Below are 25,567 nucleotides of genomic sequence, written 5' to 3' on the forward strand. Positions count from 1 at the left end.
GGCTTTGAGCACAGCCCTACGAGGAGAGGCTGAGGGAGCTGGGATTGTGTAGCCTGGAGAAGAGGAGGCTCAGGGGTGACCTTATTGCTGTCTACAACTACCTGAGGGGAGGTTGTGGCCAGGAGGAGGTTGCTCTCTTCTCTCAGGTGGCCAGCACCAGAATGAGAGGACACAGCCTCAGGCTGCGCCAGGGGAAATTTAGGCTGGAGGTGAGGAGAAAGTTCTTCACTGAGAGAGTCATTGGACACTGGAATGGGCTGCCTGGGGAGGTGGTGGAGTCGCCGTCCCTGGGGCTGTTCAAGGCAGGATTGGACGTGGCACTTGGTGCCATGGTCTAGCCTTGAGCTGTGTGGTAAAGGGTTGGACTTGATGATCTGTGAAGTCTCTTCCAACCCTGATGATACTGTGATACTGTGATAATATCTATAGCTAATATAACCAGCAAAATACATAATCCTTAGTGCAACAAGCCAAAGTCTGAATCTATGATTCAATGATTCTAATGATCTATGATTCTAAGCCAATGTCTGCTAAAGATAGGGCGAGTATCCAGCAATCCATTCACCCGTTCATTTCCTCCACACTTACAGGTTCAAGCACAACACAGGCACATAAATTCACATCATCTGAGCAGAGCTATCTCCTTGCTCGGCATGAAAATTCAAGTTGGTAAATATATGATAGCTCCATTCTTCTTTTGGCAGTTCTGTGAGTCCAGCAATAAATTCTGGACTGATTTTTATTCGATCCCCTCATTGTCTCACGATAAAGTTGTGCTAGCACTGATTCTCAGACTATGGATTTTATGCTTCCCTTTCACATCAAGCAACATTAAACTCCACATCCTTTGGTCAAATATGCCATTTACCCAGTAGCTGGGCCCAAGCTCTTTCTGCCCTATGGCAGAAGACAGGTGAGAATTACAAAGAGGCATTTAAGTATTTACTCACAGATTATTGTTATTACCCTCACAGGGGCTAGCCACAGTGCAGACAGTGCCCAAAGGCTTTCAGGGGACTGTGTCTTGTTGGACTTTGAGGCTTGAATCTTCCCTGCTTCTGGGAAAAGGACACAGACAATCTCTGACCTTGTTCTCCTGTCTTCTTCTGCACAATCTGTGTGTATATCCAGGGATACTAATGAGAATCTTCAGGTGCAGCAGGCAGATGTGGTGCAGTCTCAGCATGATGTCAGGCTGGCCACACAGGCTGATCACATGCAGACATCCAGGGTCTTCTCCTGGTAACTGGCGGCAATGGAGTTTACCAGGCAGCAATAAGGCAGTGTGCAATAGCAGCAGGGCTGGGCACAGCAGAGAGAGCAGGCAAAGAGCAGGGGAGCAAAGCAGGGAAACAAAAGCAGGTTGTTCACCTGCATATCTCCTTTTATCAATGTAGGCTGAGATTAATTGCCCTTTGGACACAAGAATAGCCAATCAGGATAGCAGTTAGCCAAACCAGACCATATTAGGCAGGGTCCACCGGCCTGGCTCCCCCAGATATGGGAAGAGCAGGGGCCTTGCACCCAGTAGAATCATAGAATCAACCAGGTTGGAAGAGACCTCCAAGATCATCCAGTCCAACCTATCACCCAGCCCTATCCAATCAACCAGACCATGGCACTAAGTGCCTTATCCAGTCTTTTCTTGAAGACCCCCAGGGACGGTGCCTCCACCACCTCCCTGGGCAGCCCATTCCAATGGCAAATCACTCTCTCTGTGAAGAACTTCTTCCTAATATCCAGCCTAGACCTACCCTGGCACAACTTGAGACTGTGTCACCTTGTTCTATTGTTGGTTGCCTGGGAGAAGAGGCCACCCCCCACCTGGCTACAATGCCCCTTCAGGTAGTTGTAGACAGTAATAACATCACCCCTGAGCCTACTCTTCTCCAGGCTAAACAGACCCATAAGCTAGGCGTGTTGGTTTACACAACCTGGGCTTTGGGCAGGCCTTTGTGTCCCTTTGTGTCCATTTGATAGGTAAACAGGTATCAGCCTATTTTGGGCCTATGGGCCCTCCACAACAAGATGGTTTCTTTTTACATTACAGAATTTTCTCTCTGTTCCTAAGTTACTAAAATAAAGACTATGACTATAAGCAAAAATAGGAAAAGGAGCAGATTCGTGTCTAAATTGTTGCTTTATAGTGCTGCATAGCTACAAAGTGTAAAAAAGTGTGTGGAGACAGACAAAAGGACATCATTAAGTATTGGATTCATGGAATAATTTATAGCTAGCAATGTATGAAGGACAGGTAATTTGTTTGGAATTGTCTTGCCAAGGTAGCATGTTGGATAATTAGCTGGGTGTAATTAAAAAGAGCTTTGGTTTGCTAACCCAGAAAATTATATTTGCAAATACTGTTCTTGTTTGTGAGACTGATAAGTAGCCAAGGGAATGCTTTCATAAGAGATGTAAGAGATGTCTGTTGACACAGATCTTCCAAATGTATATTAAGATACTTTTTAAATGCATTGTAGCCGATGAATGTGCTCTTAACAGTTTGTTTGGTTTGGTTTTGGTGGGTTTTTTTCCCCAAGACTGTCCTCTGGTGAAGCACAGAGACCACTTCGTTGTCCAGATCTACTTCTGGATACTGTCAATGGCTGTTTTGTGTTTATGAAATACAAAAAGGAATAGATAACAAATTTGATTTTATTCTTTTTCCTACCTTGTTTCAAATTACTTCCATGTAGAGAATTCACACCACGTAATGGAAAGTTTTATAGGGTAAGGACCTATTTATTCAGGTGCATTGGACAACACCAATGTAATTTTTGCTTCAGGTAGTATAGGAGGTGATTTTAATCTCAAGCAGCACACAGACTAGGAGATTTTACATTTGTGTTCTTTCCTTCTGACTTTCAGCAAAAATGCAGTCTTTAAAATAGGTCTACAGACATTACACCTTGAGTGCTATCTCCAGCTCTGGACTCCTCGATTCAAGAGAGATGTTGAGATGCTGGAACATGTCCAAAGAAGGGCAACGAAGCTGGTGAGATGCCTGGAACACAGCCTTGTGAGGAGAGGCTGAGGGAGCTGGAGTTGTTTAGCCTGGAAAAGGGAAGGCTTAGGGGTGACCTCATTGCTGTCTACAACTACCTGAAGGGAGGCTGTAGCCAGGTGGGGGTTGGTCTCTTCTCCCAGGCAACCAGCAACAGAACAAGGGGGGACAGTCTCAAGTTGTGCCTAGGGAGGTCTAGGCTGGATGTTAGGAAGAAGTTGTTGCCAGAGAGAGTGACTGGCATTGGAATGGGCTGCCCAGGGAGGTGGTGGAGTTGCTGTTCTTGGAGATGTTGTAGAAAAGCCTGGCTGAGGCACTTAGTGCCATGATCTAGTTGATTGGACAGGGCTGTGTAATAAGTTGGCCTGGGTGATCTTGGAGGTCTCTTCCAAACTGGTTCATTCTATGGTTCTTTGATTCTCCCCTTCGTTTCTAAATGTTTATTCATGGTTTGAAAATGGTGTTTTAAGTCTTCAGTCAGCAAATTTCTTTATCATTTCTTTAGCTTTTCTGAATGTAACTAAGTGAAGATTATACCTTGGTGCAGACATCAGGGTGCTGATGTGACTTACTGAAACTTGTTTACCTGCTGCAGTAGTTGTTGATCCTGTTACAGTTTGTTTGTGTTGGAAGAGGAGCCAAGAAGATCAAGGAAGCTTATCGATGAGGTCTTTTGTTTGCATAGATACTATCAAGATGGTACTGTATACATTGTCTTCCAGACTTATTCACATGCACCAACTTTCCCTAGAATTCTTTAATTGTTTTTGTATCATTTTCCTTAGCTTTCCTTGGGAAGCCTCAGCATTGGAAGGAAGTCAGGAAATCAAAAATTTGCAGTAATGATAAGACAGAGAGAAATGTCATTCACATCTGTTTGTCCAAGAAGTATTTTTGTGTGTCTGGGGTACTCATTGGAATCAGCAGAGTCTCTCAGGAGTGGTGACTTCAGAGGGTTACAGTGAGGGCAGTTTTTATGTCTCCCACTTGAGAATTGTCTGAATCTCAGGGTACTGTGTGCTGTAGGCAGCAGGCAGCACTTGTAGTGATCTGCTTTCAGGGCCAGACTTTAACAGCAGAATTGCAAACCAGATTACACTGACCTGTCAGTATGTCCATCTGGTAGTCAGAAGTGTTGGCTACCCCTTACCCAGCAGCCAAGGTCTCTTATTACTTTTGCTGTCCGCTTTTGAAGAAGTTAGGTGTGCGATGGTTTGGGTGTTCCCTGACCCCCACACTTCAGAAATCGACCAGACTAGACTCAGACAGCTCTGGTTTGAATGAAGCTTACATTTACAGCTTAGCACAGTGTACAGGCAGCTATTGACAGTATATACAGTTATATACAGAAATAGACAAGGTAAAAGGTAATACAGAAACACAACAGCCCTCCCAGAAACCTGAGTCCTCAGGAGGGGCTCCCAAACGCCCTTCCACCTTCTCCCACCCCTCTCAACCTTACTCCAGTCCCAAGGAAGAATGGAGGTTTGGCCAGGGGGTTAGGAAGCAAAGTGGATTAATCAGAGAGATGGAAGAGAGGCTGGAGAGAGATGCAGCTCAGAGCTCCCGGGCAGAAGTGTGACTCCCCTATCTATGTTCAGATTCTTGTTCTTTTACTTTTCATCAAGCCTACAAGTGAAGCAGACATCAGCACTGTTATCTAATCCTTCTCACCAGAATATTCTAGCTACCTTCAAACTAGCACAGGTGGATGCATCTCTTAAATGCAAAAGTATGTTTTCTCTTCCATTTGCCATGCTAAGTCATTGGTGGATGCATCTCTTAAATGCAGAAGTATGTTTTCTTTTCTGTTTGCCATGCTAAGTCGTTTGTGTTCGTGTCTGTGTTGGAAGCATACTGTGACTGTTTCTGTGGCTTTAGGGAGAATATTTAGTATAGGAATAAAAGTGAAGGTTTTGACTTCTTGCTGTTTTTAAAAAAGAAAGAAGTCATTTGTACCAAAGGAGCTTAAGTCTGATCAGGCAATGATTTTTATGCTGCTCACACAGATGTCAAAGCTTCTTATGTTAGGATAGTAATAGTTTAACAATAGACATGCATGTGGCTACAAGAGGAACTGGGGAGGCTGAAAGTGCTGAGTAGTGTAATTTCTCTGCTGTTTTCACACACCCATTCCACCAGTAGCAAACTGCTGCAAACAGGAGACGCTGATTTCCAAACAGGATTTGCCCAGCTAGATCATTGTTTACTTTACTTTGTAAATACAAATGGAAAAAGTCTAGCAGCTATTTCTAGCATCCAAAACGGTTTCTCCCCACTTTCAGCCACTCCTTCTCCACTTTTTCCATTGGTGCACTTTACAATACCCTTTTAACAACTGCCAAAACTGTGCCAGGGCTTTAAACCCACCGTGGCATCTGTGAGGAATAGCAGGAAACTGCAGCAAAGGAAGCAATTATCCCAGCAGGACTCCAGAGCTCCCTTGAATAGCTCAAGCAGCCCCAGTCCTAGCAGAAGAGGCGAGGGGAGAGGCACCGTTCTTCAAGCCTCAATCTCTTCATTCTCCTTGCTATTCACCCTGTAACAACTTCCATTTACATACTTAGCAGTAAGTGCTTCGCTGCTCCAAAGGCAGGGAATGAGTGGAAAGAGCAGAACTGGAAAGCAGCCTCTTCCTGCTGACACTGGAGCTGTATTTCTCAGTGACAAGCCTAGCAACAGTCCCAAACAACAGCTCTCAGAGGGTATCATTGCTAAAGGATGGCGACAGGAAAAGCGTGAGCATCAGGGCACAGCGATCCCTGTACATATAGAGAATAAGAACAATATATGGCTTCTGCTTGATTGCAGCCTGCACTGGCTTCATTTAAGAGCAGCAGAAACTCCAGGTAGTTTCTGGCTTCACTGTCCATTGCTAAAGATCAGCTTATGTTTTATAGTCCCCCTGTGGCAACAGAGGGGTGAGTACTGGTGAGCAGACTGAGATCTGCAGGTCGCTCACTGCCTTTTTGAGTCTGTCTGGAGCATGGAAAGAAAAACAATGATTCTGAGCTGTGTCTATGCTCTCTTCCTTATTTGTAAATTTTAATTTCAGCATCTTCCAAGCAGGGCCCCTATCTGTAGCTGTAATATCAGTACAGTGGCTTCTAAGTGTTCCTTCAATAAAAAAACCCAAAAGTTATAGTCAGATTTGCTTGTGGTTGCCACTGAATGCAGGTTTCAAAATCCTTCCTGTGACCTAAAGCTGTGTGCAGGCTACGAAAGAACACAAGTCTGTAACTCCTGATTTGCATCTGCTGTCAGCACAGGAGCTCCAGTGGTTGCTGATGGAAGGGTGGAACAGGACAGATTAGTGTATGACTTCTTTGTTTGACTGCTTGTGAAAAATGAATAATGTGGTGCATATTTTCCCTTTTATGACAGTATTACACAAATGATCTGAAAGGCTTAACATGTTCACAACTTTCTATGTTCAGCATAGTTGTTAGTGTTGCTACTAAAGTTAGTCTCAGACAGAGATAAATGCAAGAGAAACTTAATCCAGGTTTATCGCAGTATCACCAAGGTTGGAAGAGACCTCACAGATCATCAAGTCCAACCCTTTACCACAGAGCTCAAGGCTAGACCATGGCACCAAGTGCCACGTCCAATCCTGCCTTGAACAGCTCCAGGGACGGCGACTCCACCACCTCCCCGGGCAGCCCATTCCAGTGTCCAATGACTCTCTCAGGGAAGAACTTTCTCCTCACCTCCAGCCTAAATTTCCCCTGGTGCAGCCTGAGGCTGTGTCCTCTTGTTCTGGTGCTGGCCACCTGAGAGAAGAGAGCAACCTCCTCCTGGCCACAACCACCCCTCAGGTAGTTGCAGACAGCAATAAGGTCACCCCTGAGCCTCCTCTTCTCCAGGCTAACCAATCCCAGCTCCCTCAGCCTCTCCTCGTAGGGCTGTGCTCAAGGCCTCTCCCCAGCCTCGTCGCCCTTCTCTGGACACACTCAAGCATCTCAATGTCCCTCCTAAACTGGGGGGCCCAGAACTGAACACAGTACTCAAGGTGAGGTCTAACCAGTGCAGAGTACAGGGGCAGAATGACCTCCCTGCTCCTGCTGACCACACCATTCCTGATGCAGGCCAGGATGCCACTGGCTCTCTTGGCCACCTTCTTCCTGAAGTGTGTGGTCTCATTTCCATGGCATATCATTTGGTCAAAAATCAGACTCAGTATTTTTTTGTTATGTTAGAAAACACTTTGTATTTTTTTCCAGGGTTACATTGTGCAAAAGAATTGTGTATTTGTAGTGTTTAGTGGTAAGGCAAATACTTCTTTGGAAGTTAACTTGCTTGTAAAGCTTTGAGAGAAAATGTTAAGAGTGAGAAGTCAAATCTGAGTCAAAATTTCATAATCAAAATACCATCTCAGAAATGTATGAAAGAATCCACTGCGTTTTTGCCACGTGTGCCAAATCTTCTTTGCATAATGTGGTTCTCAGTTTGTGTTCTATGCTGCAAAGGGCTCAGGTTTAACCTGAGAGGAAGACAGATATGCCTTCTTCCCTTGGGAAGCTGCTGTGTCAGCTCCAGGGAGGAAAGCTTTCACAGGCAATCAAGTGCCAAAAGTGCAATGTCCACAGAAAGAAACCCAGAACCTGTAATTCTCCTCACCTTCCATGATAAAACAACACTGGACAGTCAGTTTCAGAGGGGATATGTCCTCTCCTCCAGACAAGTGGGAGTCTGAGACAAATCTTCTGCATATCAGAAGGTCACTGAAGAAATAAAGCTAAAGCAGAAAATAATGACCTGCTGCACAGACCCATCCATGCAAGAGAAACATTTTGAATAATTACTTTTTTATTTCTCCTCCCTTGTCTCAGATTGTGAAGATTTTTTTTGTTGTTCTTCTTTCTCTGTCCTTTTCTGCCTAGTAAAACCTTGGTTTTGCATGTTTCAACTTATCGTGGGAGCTCACTGTAGATGACTTATCAACATCTACTTCAAAGCTCTTGGTAACTTGAATTCTGTCAGAAGAGTTTTCTTTGGAAGACCCTGTATGAGGACCTTGAGAAATCCAAGATGTTGGCACAATGGCTATGGGAGATATGCACTCTTGAGAAATGTTTTTCATCAGATTACAGGTCTTAGTGAAATTTTACCTATCCATACTTGAAAGATGGAAGTTAGGACTATGTTGTTGGAAACTTGTGCTTTCTTGGTATTGTTACAAGTTATGCAAAATTAATAATCTGTATTAATTTGTATAGCCAGGCAAAGATTGTTAGTAACTATGAACACAGTTTGTTAACATTAAATCTCACCAGAAAACTTACTTACAAGATGCAAAATGCACACTTTAGATACTTACACACACAGGGGACAGGCAAACCTAGAACACTTTAAGAGGCAACTTGCAAATGCAAACATCATACTGAAAGAGAAGTCAATATACTGCTTATCCACTAGATGGATGCAGGAGGTATCTTTCTGCTTATGGCAGAAGGCAATTAGTGAATTACAAGAGGCCTTAAGTATTTACTCACAAAATAGTATCAGACAGTACCCAAAGCATGTGGAGGGGTTGCTGTCAGTGGTCTCAAAGCTGTTAGAGGCTTTGGAGTTTTCCCAGGCTCTTTTCACAGGAAGCTGGGAGTTTAGCATAGTCTCTGACCTGGTTCCTCTTGATACCCAGTGCAGCAGGAGCCTTGCAGAGGGGCAGGCAGGATGCAATGTGATGTGCAGTCCTGGCATAATGTCACACTGGCTATGCAGGCTGATTGTGTGCAGGCATTTAGAGCCTATTCCTGGTAAACTTGAGGCAGTGGAGTTTCTAGGCAGTTCAGGATGCAATGAGGGAGCAGTGCACACTGTGCTACCTGCTCATCCCTTTTTATCAATGCAGCCCAAGACTAATGGGCCTTTGGACATAGATTAGCCAATCAGAATGGCACTTTGCTAAACTTGACCATAGTAGGTGAAGCCAGGGCTTCCGTTTCCTTTTCCTGTGGTTGCTTTCCCCATCACAGAAGGAGGGGGAGCAGGGGAACATGTATGGACAAGCCAGAGAGCCAGAGTCCTTGGACTCCAGGTTCCTTGTCCTCTTTCCCACAGATGCTTCTCTCCATAGCAGGAGAGAGAACAGAAAAAAACCCATGTCTTGGCAAGCCGGGACATGTATAAGCCTATTTTGGCCCATCCAAGCCTACCAAGACAAGAATTTCCTGTCAATGATATATACCATTTGATATCAAGTTGTCATAAATCTGTGTCATTGTCCTGCCAACATTAACTGCAGGCTAAGAAAAGTAAGACAACATTGGTCAATACCTACAAGGACAGGTAGGAACAGCAATCCCTTTGAAATCAGCAGCAGAGACCATACCCCGCTGAAATAGCACAGTGGTGGTGCTCCTTCCTCCCCCCACCCCCCTGGTACTCTCTGTAGGGTTTTGGCATGCTCTGTGTGGTGATTTGGCTCTCACTGGTGGCCAGATGCCCACTGTATCTCTCCACTTCTTAGGCAGAGAAAAGGGGAAATATAACATATACGCAGGAGTCACGACAGAAGCAATTTAGTAAGATGCAAAGCCAAAGGAAAGGCCATGGATGAAAGCAAAAGCAAGCAAAGATGTTTTTCTCAACCTTCCATCAGCAGACAAATTTTGATCACTCCCCTGCTGGGCTTCAAAACACTTAGTGATTGCTCTGAAGGACAGATGCCATCAACCAATATCTCCCCACTTATTTTTTCACTTGACATATATCTGAGCTAACATCATACGACATGAAATACTTCTGTGGTCAGTTTGGGTCAGCTGGCCCAGCTGTGTCCCTTCCCAAGATCTTGCTTACCTCTCAGCATACTCCTGTGACTGGGGAATCTTGGAAAAGCACAGCCTGGGTGCTTGGCTCAGCAGTAGCCAAAACACTGGTGTGTTATCAACGCCCAGCTACAGCATTACAAAATGCAGCACTAGAAAGACACTCTGGGGAAAGTTAACTCCAGCTCAACCAAAACCAATGCACTCTGCAGCATGCAGAGTGTAATCTGGTTGTGTAAATGAACCCTTGTGATCCCTGGAGAGCTGGACTGAAAACCTCCCTTGGCTCCATTCGTGGTGATTTTTCAGCACAGCCCTGCAGAGCTGCCTCACATCTGTCTCTTGCAATGTGGGCACTCTCTGTGGGAAATCGACTGCTAAATTCGTCTGTGCATTTGGTCTGTGTTGTTGAGGGGGGGGTTCATGTTTGTGGTAACCAGATAGGAATTTTTTTTTTTTAATGGTTTAAAATTTGTGATTTGTTAAGATTCTTCTTCAATTTTACATCTGTGATATTTTTGGTAACATCCTGGAAACTGGGAAATTTTGAGTGCCGAGTCAAGCCCAGCTGGTCTGGGATTTTATCCTTGGAGGCATGTAAATAACACAGTGGTGGCGACGCTCAAAAGTAAATTCCTGTGTAACAGATACTTCAAATCATCTGACTTGCTGAAAGGGAGAGAAATGAAGGGATACCAGACACTGAGTTCAATTCAAGTTCACTTTTATTATTGATTTCAATCACTGTTTTGTAGTGAAAGCTGCATATTCATCGACGCATCCAAGAATCATGCATGAGATTAAGTTTACAGTTTTGCAGAAATATCAGTTACTACAGACATGTTGGCCCTGCATTGGGCTCAGCTGGGCTTTCTTTGAGTGTTGCAGAAAGATTGGTTAGTTTTATGTTTTTTAACTGGCTCACAGGATGTGTTTATGTTCACAGAGAGAGTGATTTCCCATTGGAATGGGCTGCCCAGGGAGGTGGTGGAGGCACCGTCCCTGGGGGTCTTCAAGAAAAGACTGGATGAGGCACTTAGTGCCATGGTCTAGTTGATTGGTTAGGGCTGGGTGCTAGGTTGGACTGGATGATCTTGGAGGTCTTTTCCAGCCTGTTTGATTCTATGATTCTGTGTGCTCCCCGTTAGTTACATTTACTATGTTCTCTGTACTCAGCAAACAGCATCTTGAAAAGTGGTTTCTGCAGGAAGTGTTTGCTGCTTTCTGTCTTTTTTGAGATGGTAATTCTAACATGCTTTTGTTATAGATTTTGCTTCTGCATAGCAAAAGGAGGGTTTACTATTGCCTAGTAAATGCTTTGTACTCTAACTGAAAATGTTTAAGGGAAGCATTTTACTGGTTCACATATTTTCCATACAAAGATAGCTGTCTGCTCAGAAATGAGGTTCGGATTAATGTGAGCCAATATGGTCTATTTTTTAATTAAATATTCCTTTTTGATTAACAAAAGCTAAATGTTAATAGAAAGTAAGCTTGAGATTGTTACAGTTTTAAAGTTAGGCAAATTTTATGTGCTGAGGTATGGATTTTCCTTCTCTAAAGTTGATTTATGATATTCTGCATATATCTTGACTGTTTCCAAGGTACTGTTAGTTGCATGAAATATCAAACACACATGGTAAATCTGATATTTGGTGTCTTGTGATAATGCTAGAGGTTGAATAACCCTCAGCTGCCTCTGAAGTCACCTAACAATTCAGGACATGGATAACCCTTAAGCCTTTCAAGATATCCATCATGTTTTAGATACAGCCATTAATAATGAGGCCATAAAAGCAGAGAAGGCAGTCTCATGAGCAGACTTGAATCTGATTCTGACTCTGATGCATCCTACTGGATTTGCAGGGGTGCCAGAAGCAGCAGCTTGAATCTTTTGCCATTTTATCTGCCTTAAATTCTCTTTCTTTTTAAGGCAAGCTATCTTCCTATGCATTTTTCACCATCCTTTGTATAGTCTGCCTTCAGGCCTGCCATCATTGTAGGACTGTTTTGTTGGTCTGCATGGCAGGGGAGAACGACTGACTTGCACTTTGTAATGACAGATTTGTGGCACAGGAAGACCTCTTGAAAATGTGTTTTAAGCTACTTTCAAACAGACTTTTTCATGTGTTTGATCTGGAGGCAGCATCACATACTTTCCTGGGGTCCTAGAGAATGTGACCAAAAAGCAGGACAGGCTCCTCTGAATGAACTTTGAAGCTGAACAAAAATAAATTGTAATCATTGTTGAAGACCTATTCCGAGCAGATTTTGATGTCTGGTGTCTGATGTTTAAGCATACTGTATAATAGGTAAAGAAGAATATAGGAGATTAGCAAGATTTGGCACAAGGTGCACATTTTAAAGTAAGAATTTGATAGCTATTAATAATTTGATAGCTATTAATTTATGCTCCTTTCTACTCAACTTTGACAGAACTGCAAAGTTGTGTTCTGTTGCTGACGTTCTCTATGCTGCAATGGTAAGTCAGGATGTGGAAGTACTAATTTCTCTTTCTTGTTAGACCACATGGAGCAAAACAAGCAAATTCTGGTTTTCCTACCTAAGAAATAAAAGCTCCATTTTACTTGCATCAACCACTGCTGACACTGTTAATAAAGTGGTCTGTACTTGTCTTGTTCTTTCACTGCTTTATTGTCATTTGTAGTTAGTTGTTATGCTTTTAAAGCAAAGGCCATGTCTGACAGGTTAATATCCCATGCCTGTCACATTTCATTTAAATAAGATGTGATATTATGTCCTGTGGAGGACTTAAGTTTGTGATATTACCTATGCAGAAACCCTGGCTGTAAAAAACAGAAGTCAGTATTTCACTCTGAGGTCAGAGTTTAATTTTCTTATGGGTTTAATTTTCTTTAGAATTACTTTGCAGCACAGCAGATTTCATTAATTAGATAGAATAAAGCTAGAAGCTAAAGCAAAGAAATGCCATTCACTTTTCAGTTTGGACTTCACAAAAATCTCTCTTGTGTCTTTATTCTGTCTCGTATTTCATAGCACATTTCTGTTATAAAGTAAATGAATCACCTATATGTATAAAATACTAATGCAGATGGGTATGGATTTATACATACAGAAATGTGCACATGCAACACACTTAGGTATATAAATATGGTGTTAGAATAAGTATGAGAAGGGCCAGGAGAGTGGTCAGAGGGCTGCAGCAGCTCTGCTGTGAGCACAGACTGAAAGAGTTGAGGCTGTTCAGTCTGCAGAAGAGGAGGCTCTGAGGTTCCCTTCTTGTGGCCTTGCAGTATGTGAAGGGGGCCTACAAAAAAGCTGGGGAGAGACTTTGCAGGATATCAGAGTGACAGGACATGGGGGAATGGAGCAAAGCTGGAAATGGGTAAGTTCAAACTGGATGTGAGGAGGAAGTTGTTGAGCATGAGAGTGGTGAGAGGCTGGAATGGGTTACCTGCCCCCCCACTCTTATGAAATCACCCAGACTAGACTCAGCTGGCTGGAAGTTAAGGAATGAAGCTTTATATTTGCAGCTTAGCACAATATACAAGCAGATATTTACAATAGTTACAGCTGTATACAGAAATATACAAGTTGAAAGTAATACAGAAACACAACAGCCCTCCCAGAGACCAGAGTCCCCAAGAGGAGCTCCCAACCACCCTTCCACCTTCTTTCCACCCCTCTGCCTTAGCCCAGAGCATGCCTTACATGCAAGGTGAGTTTGGAGTATTGGCTGGGGTGGTTAGAAGCAGAATTAGTTGGGTTACACAGCCAAAGGCCAGGCAGAGAAGCACAGGCACTGACTCTGATAGATAGAGACTCTCACACACTGTCTTACCTATGTTCATGTTCTTGTTTTCATACATCTCAGCAAGCCTATGAGTGAAGTAGACATCACCATTATTTTCTGTTCACAGCCTGTAATATAATTTCTCTCACTATAATATTCCAAACTAGCACAATTACATATTTTGTTGCTTCAGGTCATTGTCCATAGGTACTTTTAGGGTTTGACATTGAGACAAAAAGTCATCAGTATTGTCAAACTTCTCACAGCTTATTGCAGTGTCTTTTTAATAAATAAAAGAGCTTGATCAGTGTGAGATGGTGGTTCCCTAATTGCTAAAATTTAATGGAAAATGTGTGTAGTGACCCAACAGCAGAAGTACATTTCCTTGTGCCCATCTGTGAATGTTTAATTACAGACACTTACAATTCTGCACACACTTGTGGTACATTCTATTGTGACTAATTCATCACAATTTAATGTGGCATAGCCATTAAAGCTGGGATCAGAGTGGCTGGAGAGCAGCCAAACAGAGAGGGATCTGGGGGTGCTGATCGATACCTGCCTGAACATGAGCCAGCAGTGTGCCCAGGTGGCCAAGAGAGCCAGTGGCATCCTGGCCTGCATGAGGAATGGTGTGGTCAGCAGGAGCAGGGAGGTCATTCTGCCCCTGTACTCTGCACTGGTTAGACCACACCTTGAGTGCTGTGTTCAGTTCTGGGCCCCCCAGTTTAGGAGGGACATTGAGATGCTTGAGCGTGTCCAGAGAAGGGCGACGAGGCTGGTGAGAGGCCTTGAGCACAGCCCTACGAGGAGAGGCTGAGGGAGCTGGGATTGGTTAGCCTGGAGAAGAGGAGGCTCAGGGGAGACCTTATTGCTGTCTACAACTACCTGAGGGGAGGTTGTGGCCAGGAGGAGGTTGCTCTCTTCTCTCAGGTGGCCAGCACCAGAACAAGAGGACACAGCCTCAGGCTGCGCCAGGGGAAATTTAGGCTTGAGGTGAGGAGAAAGTTCTTCCCTGAGAGAGTCATTGGACACTGGAATGGGCTGCCCGGGGAGGTGGTGGAGTCGCTGTCCCTGGAGCTGTTGTAGAATAGCCTGGCTGAGGCACTTAGTGCCATGGTCTAGTTGACTGTCTAGGCCTGAGTGCTAGGTTGGCCTGGATGATCTTAGAGGCCTCTTCCAAACTGGTTCATTCTATGGTTCTTTGATTCTCCCCTTCATTTCTAAATGTTTATTCATGGTTTGAAAATGGTGTTTTAAGTCTTCAGTCAGCAAATTTCTTTATCATTTCTTTAGCTTTTCTGAATGTAACTAAGTGAAGATTATACCTTGGTGCAGACATCAGGGTGCTGATGTGACTTACTGAAACTTGTTTACCTGCTGCAGTAGTTGTTGATCCTGTTACAGTTTGTTTGTGTTGGAAGAGGAGCCAAGAAGATTAAGGAAGCTTATCGATGAGGTCTTTTGTTTGCATAGATACTATCAAGATGGTCGCTGTCCCTCGAGGTGTTGAAGAAAAGCCTGGCTGAGGCACTTGGTGCCATGGTCTAGTTGACTGGCTAGGCCTGAGTGCTAGGTTGGGCTGGCTGATCTTGGAGGCCTCTTCCAACCTGGTTGATTCTATGATTGTATGATTCTTTTGCATGGATTAATTGCAAATGAATACGTTTCTGTGATTTAGGTAGCTATAAAACAGGGAGAAATATAGATGGCCTGGAGAAGCGGAGGCTCAGGGGTGATCTTATTACTGTCTACAACTACCTGAAAGGGCATTGTAGCCAGGTGGGGGGTGGCCTCTTCTCCCAGGCAACCAGCAATAGAACAAGGGGACACAGTCTCAAGTTGTGCCAGGGTAGGTATAGGCTGGATGTTAGGAAGAAGTTCTTCACAGAGAGAGTGATTTGCCATTGGAATGGGCTGCCCAGGGAGGTGGTGGAGGCACCGTCCCTGGAGGTCTTCAAGAAAAGCCTGGCTGAGGCACTTAGTGCCATGGTCTAGTTGACTGGATAGGGCTGGGTGATAGGTTGGACTGGATGATCTTGGAGGTCTCTTCCAACCTGGTTGATTCTATGATTCTATGGGCTTCTAGTTATATTTTATGTTCACTTCTCATGCTTGCCATTTTAGGCAGTCAGTAAAATGCACACAGAATGTCAAAGAAATTGCACATCACCTTCATTTTTTTTTTTTCATGCCTCAAAATCCCACTGAGGTTTCAGCATTGCTAGATTTCTGGATGATAAAGGAGAGATCTTTTCTCTTCTCAAAGAACGAGTGCCAAAGGCAAGAGAATGGAATTTGTATGCCGCGCTATCAGTGTTACACATGTATGTTCATTTATCTCCATAACTGACTGTCGTCTTTGCCTGCACACATCTTACAGTGATAACAAGAGCCCAACACTGCTCAAAATGTCAAATTTTCAGGGATAGATTTCTAGCTGCAGGCAACTTGAACAAAACACCTTGAAAACAGCTTCCTTGTCACTGACCACGTTAGACCCTTTCATGTAACTTCATAATTAGCTTTTATTTTTTGTGTGCTTCCTTCTGTGCCATGCCCAGGGGCACACTACCCTAGAGCAGGCTGCAGCAGCTCTGCTGTGAGCAGAGACTGTGGATACTGGAATGGGCTGCCCGGGGAGGTGGTGGAGTCGCCGTCCCTGGGGCAGTTCAAGGCAAGGTTGGACATGGCACTTGGTGCCATGGTCTAGCCTTGAGCTCTGTGGTAAAGGGTTGGACTTGATGATCTGTGAGGTCTCTTCCAACCCTGATGATACTGTGATACTGTGAACTCCAGTGCTTTTTCAGGTGTGATTGGATTGATAAACGTCTGCTCACTTCAAAATGTAACTGATTTAATTAAGTAATGTGTTGAGAAAACCGTTCGGTGGAGCGCTATGGGAAGATGACTTTCTTCACCAGTATGGTTAGATGGTCAAATCCACTTCATTTCCACAATACAATGACTTATATGCATTTCTAGCAAGAGACGTGCTCCACCAAGATTGATTACAGTCAGAGGGTCCAGAGTTACTTGTAAGGCATCAACAGGTCAGCATACCATAACAATCTGAGGGTCAGCCTCCATCACCACCCACTCCAGCCCCTTTGGTTATCTAGTCTCTGCCCACTGCAGCTATGTGTGGGGTGCTCAGCTGTTTACAGCTCGATTTCCTGAAGTAACCAGGAACCAAGGACGTTCCCAGCACGGGTTGCTCATGTTTATCAATTCTTGTGTGCTCTGCTAACAAGAATTTCTCCAACAGTAATGGGTTTTTTTTATATGAAACACTGTACATACTCAGATGCCTACGCAAATGTTGCAGCATTTTGGCAAACTTCGAAGCTTTTCAACCGTTTTGTCAATCACTTTGGAGGATAAATAGTTTTAAAGGGAGATCTTAGGTTTTCAAATGCATTTAATACACATTTTTCTGTAAAAGTAACAAAAAAGCTGGGGAGGGACTTTTTAGGCTGTCAGGGAGTGACAGGACTAGGGGGAATGGAGCGAAGCTGGAAATGGGTAAGTTCAGACTGGACGTGAGGAGGAAGTTCTTCACCATGGAAGTGGTGTGAGCCTGGAATGGGTTGCCCAGGGAGGCAGTTGAAGCCCCATCCCTTGAGGTGTTTAAGGCCAGGCTGGATGAGGCTGTGGCCAGCCTGATCTAGGGTAGGGTGTACCTGCCTATGGCAGGGGGGTTGGAACTAGATGATCCTTGTGGTCCCTTCCAACCCTGACTGATTCTATGATTCCATGATTTGGGATCACAAATGGGAGGTATGATTTGCTACATTTGGACTTAATGAAACTCCGTTATCTTCCAAAAACTCAATACAGAATTAAGAGCAGAATGTTATTCCTTTCCCAATAAGGATTTAATTACTTCTGACCAGATGCTTATCAGCCCTTAAAATTACTTATTTCAAGATGAAGTACTAAAGAATAAAAAAATATTTCTTCACTTCCTTAAGAAACCACACACAAATTTCATTAATAATAATGAACATGACCCGTGGTAGGGTGGTGTGCACATATTTCTTGTCAGAAAAGAGAGATTACAACTAACTTATTTGATTTTAAAATAAGATTTATGACTAATACTATTTTTTACTCTCTACCTGATTATGTCAAACTACAGAAATGGTAGTCTTGGCTGATGAGCATTAAATAGGCAGTTGACCAGGCATTATTAAATTAGGCACAATGCTGAGGTTGTTTAGCCTGGGGAAGAGGAGGCTCAGGAGTGACCTCATTGCTGTCTACAACTACCTGAAGGGAGGCTGTAGCCAAGTGGGGGTTGGTCTCTTCTCCCAGGCAACCAGCAACAGAACAAGGGGACACAATCTCAAATTGTGCCAGGGGAGGTCTAGGCTGGATGTTAGGAGGAAGTTCTTTGCAGAGAGAGTGATTGGCATTGGAGTGGGCTGCCCAGGGAGGTAGTGGAGTTGCCATCCCCGGAGGTGTTGAAGCAAAGCCTGGCTGAGGCACTTAGTGCCATGGTCTAGTTGATTGGCTAGGGCTGGATGCTAGGTTGGACTGGATGATCTTGGAGATCTCTTCCAACCTGGTTGATTCTATGATTCATGATTCTATGATTTATGAAATCTGAGGGACTTTAAAATACTGATGTAAAATTTAGAGGCAATCTTTTTACATAAAAGAAGCAACTTAGGTTAATAGTAATGCATATCTTCTTTCCCCACTTCTTTAGTAGGATCCCAAAAAACACTGGTTGCTTGTTCTGTTTCGTTATCTGTAACAAAAGCTTTCTCCACTTAATAAATATTACTAAATTGCTACCTCATATTAAAATGTATTTTATTATCCTTAATTTGTCCTAGATCAGAGGAGGAAAGCTTATGATCACATACACAAGAAAGAATGATGCTGGCAAATATGTTTGTGTTGGAACAAATATGGTTGGCGAACGTGAAAGTGAAGTTGCGGAGCTCACTGTTTTAGGTAAGAACTCCTCCTCTTGTCTTCATGAAAATGTCAGAGTTTTATGTTTCCTACAAAGCCTTTTATTCTTATTTGCTTTTCTGGGTTTATGTTGACAATGCTGTAGTCATAGTTATGTGAGGCAAGTGTACAGTCCTGCACCTGGGGAGGAATAATCTCATGTGCCAGTACAGGTTAGGGACTGACTTGCTGGAAAGCAGGATCTAGGAGTGCCAGTGAACAACAATCTCACAAGCTAGCAATGTGTCCTCATGAGCAAGAAGGCTAATGGTATCCTGGGGTGCATTAAGAATAGTGTGGCCCACAGGTCAAGGCAAGTTCTTCTCTCTCTCTACTCTGCTCTGGTGAGGCTGCACTTGGAGTATTGTGTCCAGTTTTGGTCTCTCCAATTCAAGAGGGGACAGCGAACCATGGGTGTGAGTCTCGCAGACTATGAGGAACATCCCTTTTACAAGGAGAGGCTGAGAGACCTGGGTCTCTGTGACCTAAGAAATAAAAGACAGAGAGCATTTTATAAATGCTTGTGAATATCTAAAGGATGGACATCATGAGGACAAGGCTGGCCTCTTCTCAGTGGTGCCCAGTGGTAGGACGAGGAGCAGCCGGTGCAAACTAGAACATGAGAGGTTTCACCAAAACTTAAGGAAAACTTTTTTACTTGATGGTTGTAGAGCACTGGAACAGGCTGCCCAGAGAGGTTGTCTGGTTTCTTTCTCTGGAAATTTTCAGAACTCCTCTGGATCACTTCCTGTGCAACCTGCTCTAAGTGAATCTTCTTTAGCAGGGGAGTTGGACTAACTGATCTCCAGAGCTCCCTTCCAGGCCCTACCATTCTGTGTTCTAACAAGTGAGCGTCACATTTCCAAATCATGGCAGGGACTGTTACATAATCTAGATCCTCTACAGGGTTTTGGTCAGTTCACATTTCTATTTCAGCCATTGCAACCATTTGCTAAGGTCTTGTAATACTGAATCTCTCTGTATCTTTATCTGCAAAGTCAAAGTAATATTTGGAACCACCTTTTCCAAACGAAAATGCAATCCACTAAGAATATGTGATACCCTCTTCATCCTTCTGCCTGGGGTTTTTGTACTCCTAGGAGAAATATGGGGCAGTTTTTTTGGTATTCACACTTCCTAACTGTGCCACTGACTTCTTCCAGTTCCAGGGAGATTATATCTATGGCCTTAATATGTGCAAGCCAAAACGTGTAGCTGTCTTCTTAACTCCCTCAGAGCTTTCACAGGTTTATAGGCAAAAAGGTCGTCTGCCTTAGGCAAAGGAACCTGCCAAGCACTCTCCTGTTAAACAATCTCTGTAGTTTTATTGCTATCATGTTGGTGTCTGGTGCTGTCTTTCTAGATAGGTAATTCTCCTTGGAGTATCCCAGAGTTTGTTAAGCAGCACTTTTCTTCCTCTTATGTGTGCAATCGACACTGCACCCCAGCCTGATATGGAACTACAAAACTATGAATAGCCAAACACCATAAAATTTAGCACTTCATTACAGGGAGAAAAGTGTGTTGATCTCTTTCCTGAAACTTCTGGCTAGTAGCTGAGTTGTCAGAATAGCACAGAGATCTTGTCAGAATAGTACTGAGATCCTGTTTTATTCAGAAAGCCTGAGAAAAAATATGCAGCAATTGATCTGACTCTGGTGAGCCAAAACTTGGGTCATCTGTGTCAGGTGTATGAGCATTTTTTCTGAATCAAAATTATACAGAGCATTTTATGATGGGTTTTTTTTGTTGGTGACACCTGCAAACTTCATAAAGATACTGTGCTGAGCTTTACTTAGCCTTCAAATCTAGAGGCGCCATTAAGTCAGATCCTTCAGACCACACAATCTAGCACAGATCAGAGGAACACATCCAGACAGGCCTTCAAAGTCTCCAGGGAAGGAGACCCCACAGCCTCTCTGGGGAGCCTGTTCCAGTGCTCTGGGACCCTTGCAATAAAGAAGTTCCCCCTTGTGTTGAGGTGGAGCCTCTTGTGCTGCAACTTACACCCATTGCTCCTCGTCCTATCCCAGGAACAAGTGAGCAGAGCCTGTGCCCCCTCTCCTGACCAGCCCCCAGGTTTTTATAAACATTTATCAAATCCCCTCTCTGTCTCTCTTCTCCAGACTAAAAAGCCCCAGGTCCCTCAGTCTCTCCTCATAAGAGAGAAGACTGCCTTCCAGTCCCCTAATCATCCTTGCAGCCCTCCACTGGACCCTCTCCAGCAGATCCCTGTCTCTCTTAAACTGGGGAGCCCTGCTCTGGCAAGGGGGGGGTTGGACTCGATGCTCTCCTTGGGTCCCTTCCAGCCTCTAATATCCTGTGATCGCCAATATTCAGTTTTCAGCCTTCCAGAAGCAGTGCAGCAGATGAGTGGTCAGTTGCCTGAGTCCTTGCAGCACACCTTCTTCTATCTGAGGATCTGTGTGTATTTTCTGCCTAGGTTGTGTTTTCCTTTAGTTATATTAGCTGTGACAATGATACATGAGAATAAAGGAAGTCTGTTCTTAAATCCTGAGCTGCTGTTGACTGTCTGCATCCTGTGCTGAGGTTCACAGTGATGACCATCTACAGGGCTACAGATCTTCTACGTGGGGCTAGAAGTGAACGGAGCAGCAGTAGAGGCATCTCCATCAGATTACGTAACTCTGCCTCCCTTGCTCTAACAGGCACAGTTCAGAGAAAATTGCATTTTGGGCACAAAACTACTGGACTAATCCCATGTTTTTTTCATTTCTTTCCTTTTAGAGAGACCATCTTTTGTGAAGAGACCAAGTAATTTGGCTGTAACCGTGGATGATAGTGCAGAGTTTAAGTGTGAGGCAAGAGGTGACCCAGTCCCTACAGTAAGGTGGAGGAAAGATGATGGGGAATTGCCAAAAGCAAGGTGCAGTACATGGAGTTACCTTTCTGTGACATCTAGCTTGGTATATGATGTAGCCATTCAGCATTTGATATCTTGAATGGTAAAAGCATGGCTTGATCTGATGTTTCTTCCAACTATTGTAGAGCTCTACTGGAAGTTGCAATTCATGATGTGACTTAAGAGTGGCTTGTTCTCAAGCTTTTGTTGTGACAGCACGCTACATAGAACAGGAGATAACAGACATTCAGTCTGATATACCTGCTACAGATTAATTCTTCACCTAAAAGATCTTCTGTAATGACTGAAATATACCAAATAGTAAATTAGGTTACAATGTCAAGACTTATATACTGTGTTTGCAATTGATATAACATGTAGTCTGGTAGCGTATAAAGCTGCCTTGGTTATAAGTATTTGTGTTGCTAGGTTTCCAATTAGCTCGTGGTGGTGTTTTTTCATTGGTTTTGGGGGTTGTTCTTTCATTTTGTTTGTTGGTTTGTTTGTTGTCTTTTTATTCTGTCATTGCTTTAATTCTGGCCGAAAAGGAAATGACCTTGTTAAAGAGAAATGCATTCTGTGATTGCTAGGTAGATTGTTTATTTGCTCTGAGTTCCAAATTATCAGTTAAAAGACAACTGGGGGAGGGAATTGAAAGAAGAAAGCCTGTAACAGATGCTTCTGGCCACCCCAGTCCAGCTTCTTCTTAATTAGTCTATGGCTTTAATACAAACTATAGCATTTTTAAGAGAACAATCTAGTGAAACACACTGACTGCATTATACAAAGAGATCAAAGATAATGAAATGAGAGGAAAGGATAAAAGGCCACAATGTTCTTTAAAATAATTATTGAATGAATTGTGATTTATCTTGACTTTCAATCACTTCTGATCTTTTCTTGAAACTGGTGTTTCCTTTTCAACTCCATCACAAATCTTCCTTCAGGTGGAAAAAAATGTAGGGAGACTAAACTATTATCACATTTACTTGTTGAAGATGTCCAACAGCTAAACTGTTCTGTTTGAAATGTACAATTGTGTTACACCGGTGCAATACTGCTGGTGTCAGCAAAACTGACTCACAGTGCATATTAAATCAGAATGAGGATTTCAACTCTTGATACATTTTGCTTTTAAAGCTGTTTATTGTATTTTCAATTTGTAAGGACTTAACACATGTTTTTATTTCTAATGGAAACGTAGGGATGAAAATATCTGAGGGCAAACCCACCATATTTTTTTACCCTTTACAGACATTGTACAAAGTCCTGTTAGTCCTATTCATTGTTTGTTACTATGTGTATTTAAAGATATGAGATACGTGATGATCATACCCTGAAAATCCGGAAAGTTATGGCAGGAGACATGGGCTCCTACACCTGTGTTGCAGAAAACATGGTTGGCAAAGCAGAAGCATCAGCAACTCTGACAGTTCAAGGTAAGGATGTTTATTTGCACAGTACTCCCATCTAGAATAAAGTGGATGGGTTTTCCATGGCATTTGCAGAGTTGCCACAAACCTATTAGCTGAATACAATATTAGAGTTGCATCTTATGCAGGAACTCTGTGATGTGTTGTGAGGAAAAATGCAAATATATCCATTTGGTTTGAATTGTCTGCTCAAGTATTAAAGCACTTCACGTTTAAGTTTGGGGGTTTGTTTGTTTGTTTTTAAGCAATCTTTATGGTACTGGGGTGGGGAATGGAACACATTTTCATCTTCATTGTGACCAGAGTCATGTTCCTTACAGTCTTTATATCTGAAACTCTGACAGAAAGAAGCTGCCAGTGTTACTAAACTGCATTGTTTTAAACTCATAAAGAAAGAGTTGTAAGCTGAGATGTCTTCCAGGGTTGTTTTTTTTTTCATATAATAAAGAAGCAGTGAACGATGAATCTTTCTCTGTATCTTTTAATAGGCTGATCCCAGTCCACTGGAATTCCTGTTGCTTTTTCATTATAAAAGCATATCATAGCACTACTGTTTCTTTGTAAGATAAAAATTCAGTGGAACTCAGTGAACTAATAAGTATAAAAATCCTCCATCGCCTCTATATACACAATCCAGATGTTCACTGCTCAGATAATCCCTCTCTTCCTTCCCTGGCTTGCAAACAGGCAATGATGTCATTCCGATGCTTTTTTCTAAGCACTGATGGTCTTTCTGTCTTTTTCTCTGTTCCATGGGAGTTACTCATTATGGAGTTCTGGGAAAGTATAGGCTTAAAATTATTTAGTTGGTAACAGGCCTCTATTGTGACACATTTACTGTAGCAGGAAAGGTCTTATCCTCAACTCACATCTCTTTTTCCACCAGAAACATTGGGTGTCCCTAACATCTGTAGCTGTTAAATTAAGAATGTCTCTGGTGAAGCTCCTATAAACCCAAGAATTTGGAGATGTTCTGTTTTATTAGTCACCATGATGTTTATACATCAAAACTGATGCCTTATGTTTGCAAAATAACCAGCTCTTATGCTGGGTGTTTTAGGAGAGAGGATGAACACATACACAGTAAGAACAGCTTATCTGAAAGACTGAAATATCTTTGAATGTCGATTTGTTCTGAAGATGATGTCCTGTGTCAGCTGTTAATCTTGTCATAGATGAATATTAAGTAAGTGTGCTTTATGACTAGTTGAACAGTTAGATTTATGGAAATAAGACATTGGTAGCCCTAATCCTTTACAGCCTTATTCAGAATAATAAACAAACACTTTCTTGTTATCCCATTTTAGTTAACAGTGCTACCAAGAGATAAAGTGACATAAGCTGTAGATGTTAGAGATCTAGAGTGAGAGCTTTTGGATTCTGGTAATAAAGTGATACTTATAAGTAACATGATCATAAGTCTTGATTCAGCAAGATATCTTTTTAAGTACTTCTATTACACAGTAGATATTTACATCATGACAGCAAATATTGTTAAAGGTTAATTTTTTCTCCCTTGTGAATTGATTACCTCCCAAGCCATTTGTCTGTACGAACGTCTAGAAGCGATTGGTGTGAGAAACTGCAATGTATAAGGCAAATTTCTGTATGACAGTGTAGTTAAGTTATAATCAAACCCCATTAGTTAGAGTATCCAGAAGACCTATTTACATAGAAACCAGTTCCTTTAGAGTACATGCACTTTCTTTTCATATTTTTTCCTCCTCCTCCTCTTCTTCCCTCTCCTCTAGCCATGCTTAAAACTTTTTTATTCCTTTTTTTTCCTCTTTTTTTTTTCCCCCAAAGGGTCAGCTGTTAGACTGTGCTCTCTGTGACTAAAGAGTTAGATTTGGTCTTGTTTCAGTGCTAAGGTGACGCTGATCTGACTGTTCAGCACGCACAGCTTTCCGTGGAGAATTATTGCCTTTTCCATGTGGATAGTATTTCTTCCACTTGATTAAAGGAATGGAAATGACAAGTCTTTTCTGCACTTTTGGTAATTGTTACATGAACTGTTGACTGTAGGGTTTAATAAATGTGTGTTCTGTCATGCCAAGTAGAGTTATTTCAGTTATGTATTTATAAACAGAGGTGTATGTTGCAAATCGCGGCCTTGGAAGTTACAGCTGCCTCTGTGCAGGCTCGTTAAATTCAGCAAAGGACAAAGAGGGCTTTTTGCTTGGTTTGTAATCATCTGTCAAGAGCCCACAGAGTGGAACCACTGCACTGAATGCAACATGGCTCACAGCAGAAAGTCTTGTAAGCAGTGCCGTCTTTGGGACAATGCTCGGTCCTTAGGGTTGGTAGCAATGCTAAGAAGAGGACATATCCTCTTCTGTACTCATCACATGTCAGGCCTCAAGGACTGTGAATGATGTGTGTGTTCTGCACTCTGCAGGGTTATCTGGAGTATTAGAAAGTGGAGCGTGCACCACTGGGGCTCATTGAGATACCTAAGTGTTAGGGACGTGTTGATGAAACATAGCAAGTAGCCAATCTGGTGCCTGAACAGAGAGCTACCCTGGATCTGGCTATCTTATTAGCTCTAGGTCAGCTCTGACACTGTTTGATCTAGCAGATTTTGGAGTGCATAATGCATACCCTACAGTGCTTCTTGTTTCAGCAAAACTGCACAGTGCTGCCTCTAAGCAAGGCAAATGGGCCCGGTCTGTCTGTGGATTAGGAGCTGTCAGCTCAGATAGTTCAACTATATATATAAAACAAGATTGTGACTGTAGAAAATACAAAAGAGGA

At 42.9% G+C, this 25,567-nt stretch overlaps 1 protein-coding gene across 1 annotated transcript in view; it reads left to right on the top strand.

Moving 5' to 3' along the window:
- The window catches only part of ROBO1 (roundabout guidance receptor 1), an 861,053-nt gene that overhangs the window by 740,308 nt on the left and 95,178 nt on the right, over positions 1–25,567 (top strand). Inside the window, exons 6-8 of the mRNA XM_064152293.1 lie at positions 18,397–18,517; positions 21,266–21,404; positions 22,692–22,819. Coding sequence (XP_064008363.1) covers positions 18,397–18,517; positions 21,266–21,404; positions 22,692–22,819 — 388 coding nt within the window. The remainder of the gene's footprint in view (positions 1–18,396; positions 18,518–21,265; positions 21,405–22,691; positions 22,820–25,567) is intronic.

Source organism: Pogoniulus pusillus, chromosome 12 (genome assembly GCF_015220805.1).
Source record: "Pogoniulus pusillus isolate bPogPus1 chromosome 12, bPogPus1.pri, whole genome shotgun sequence".
Lineage (NCBI taxonomy): Eukaryota > Metazoa > Chordata > Aves > Piciformes > Lybiidae > Pogoniulus > Pogoniulus pusillus.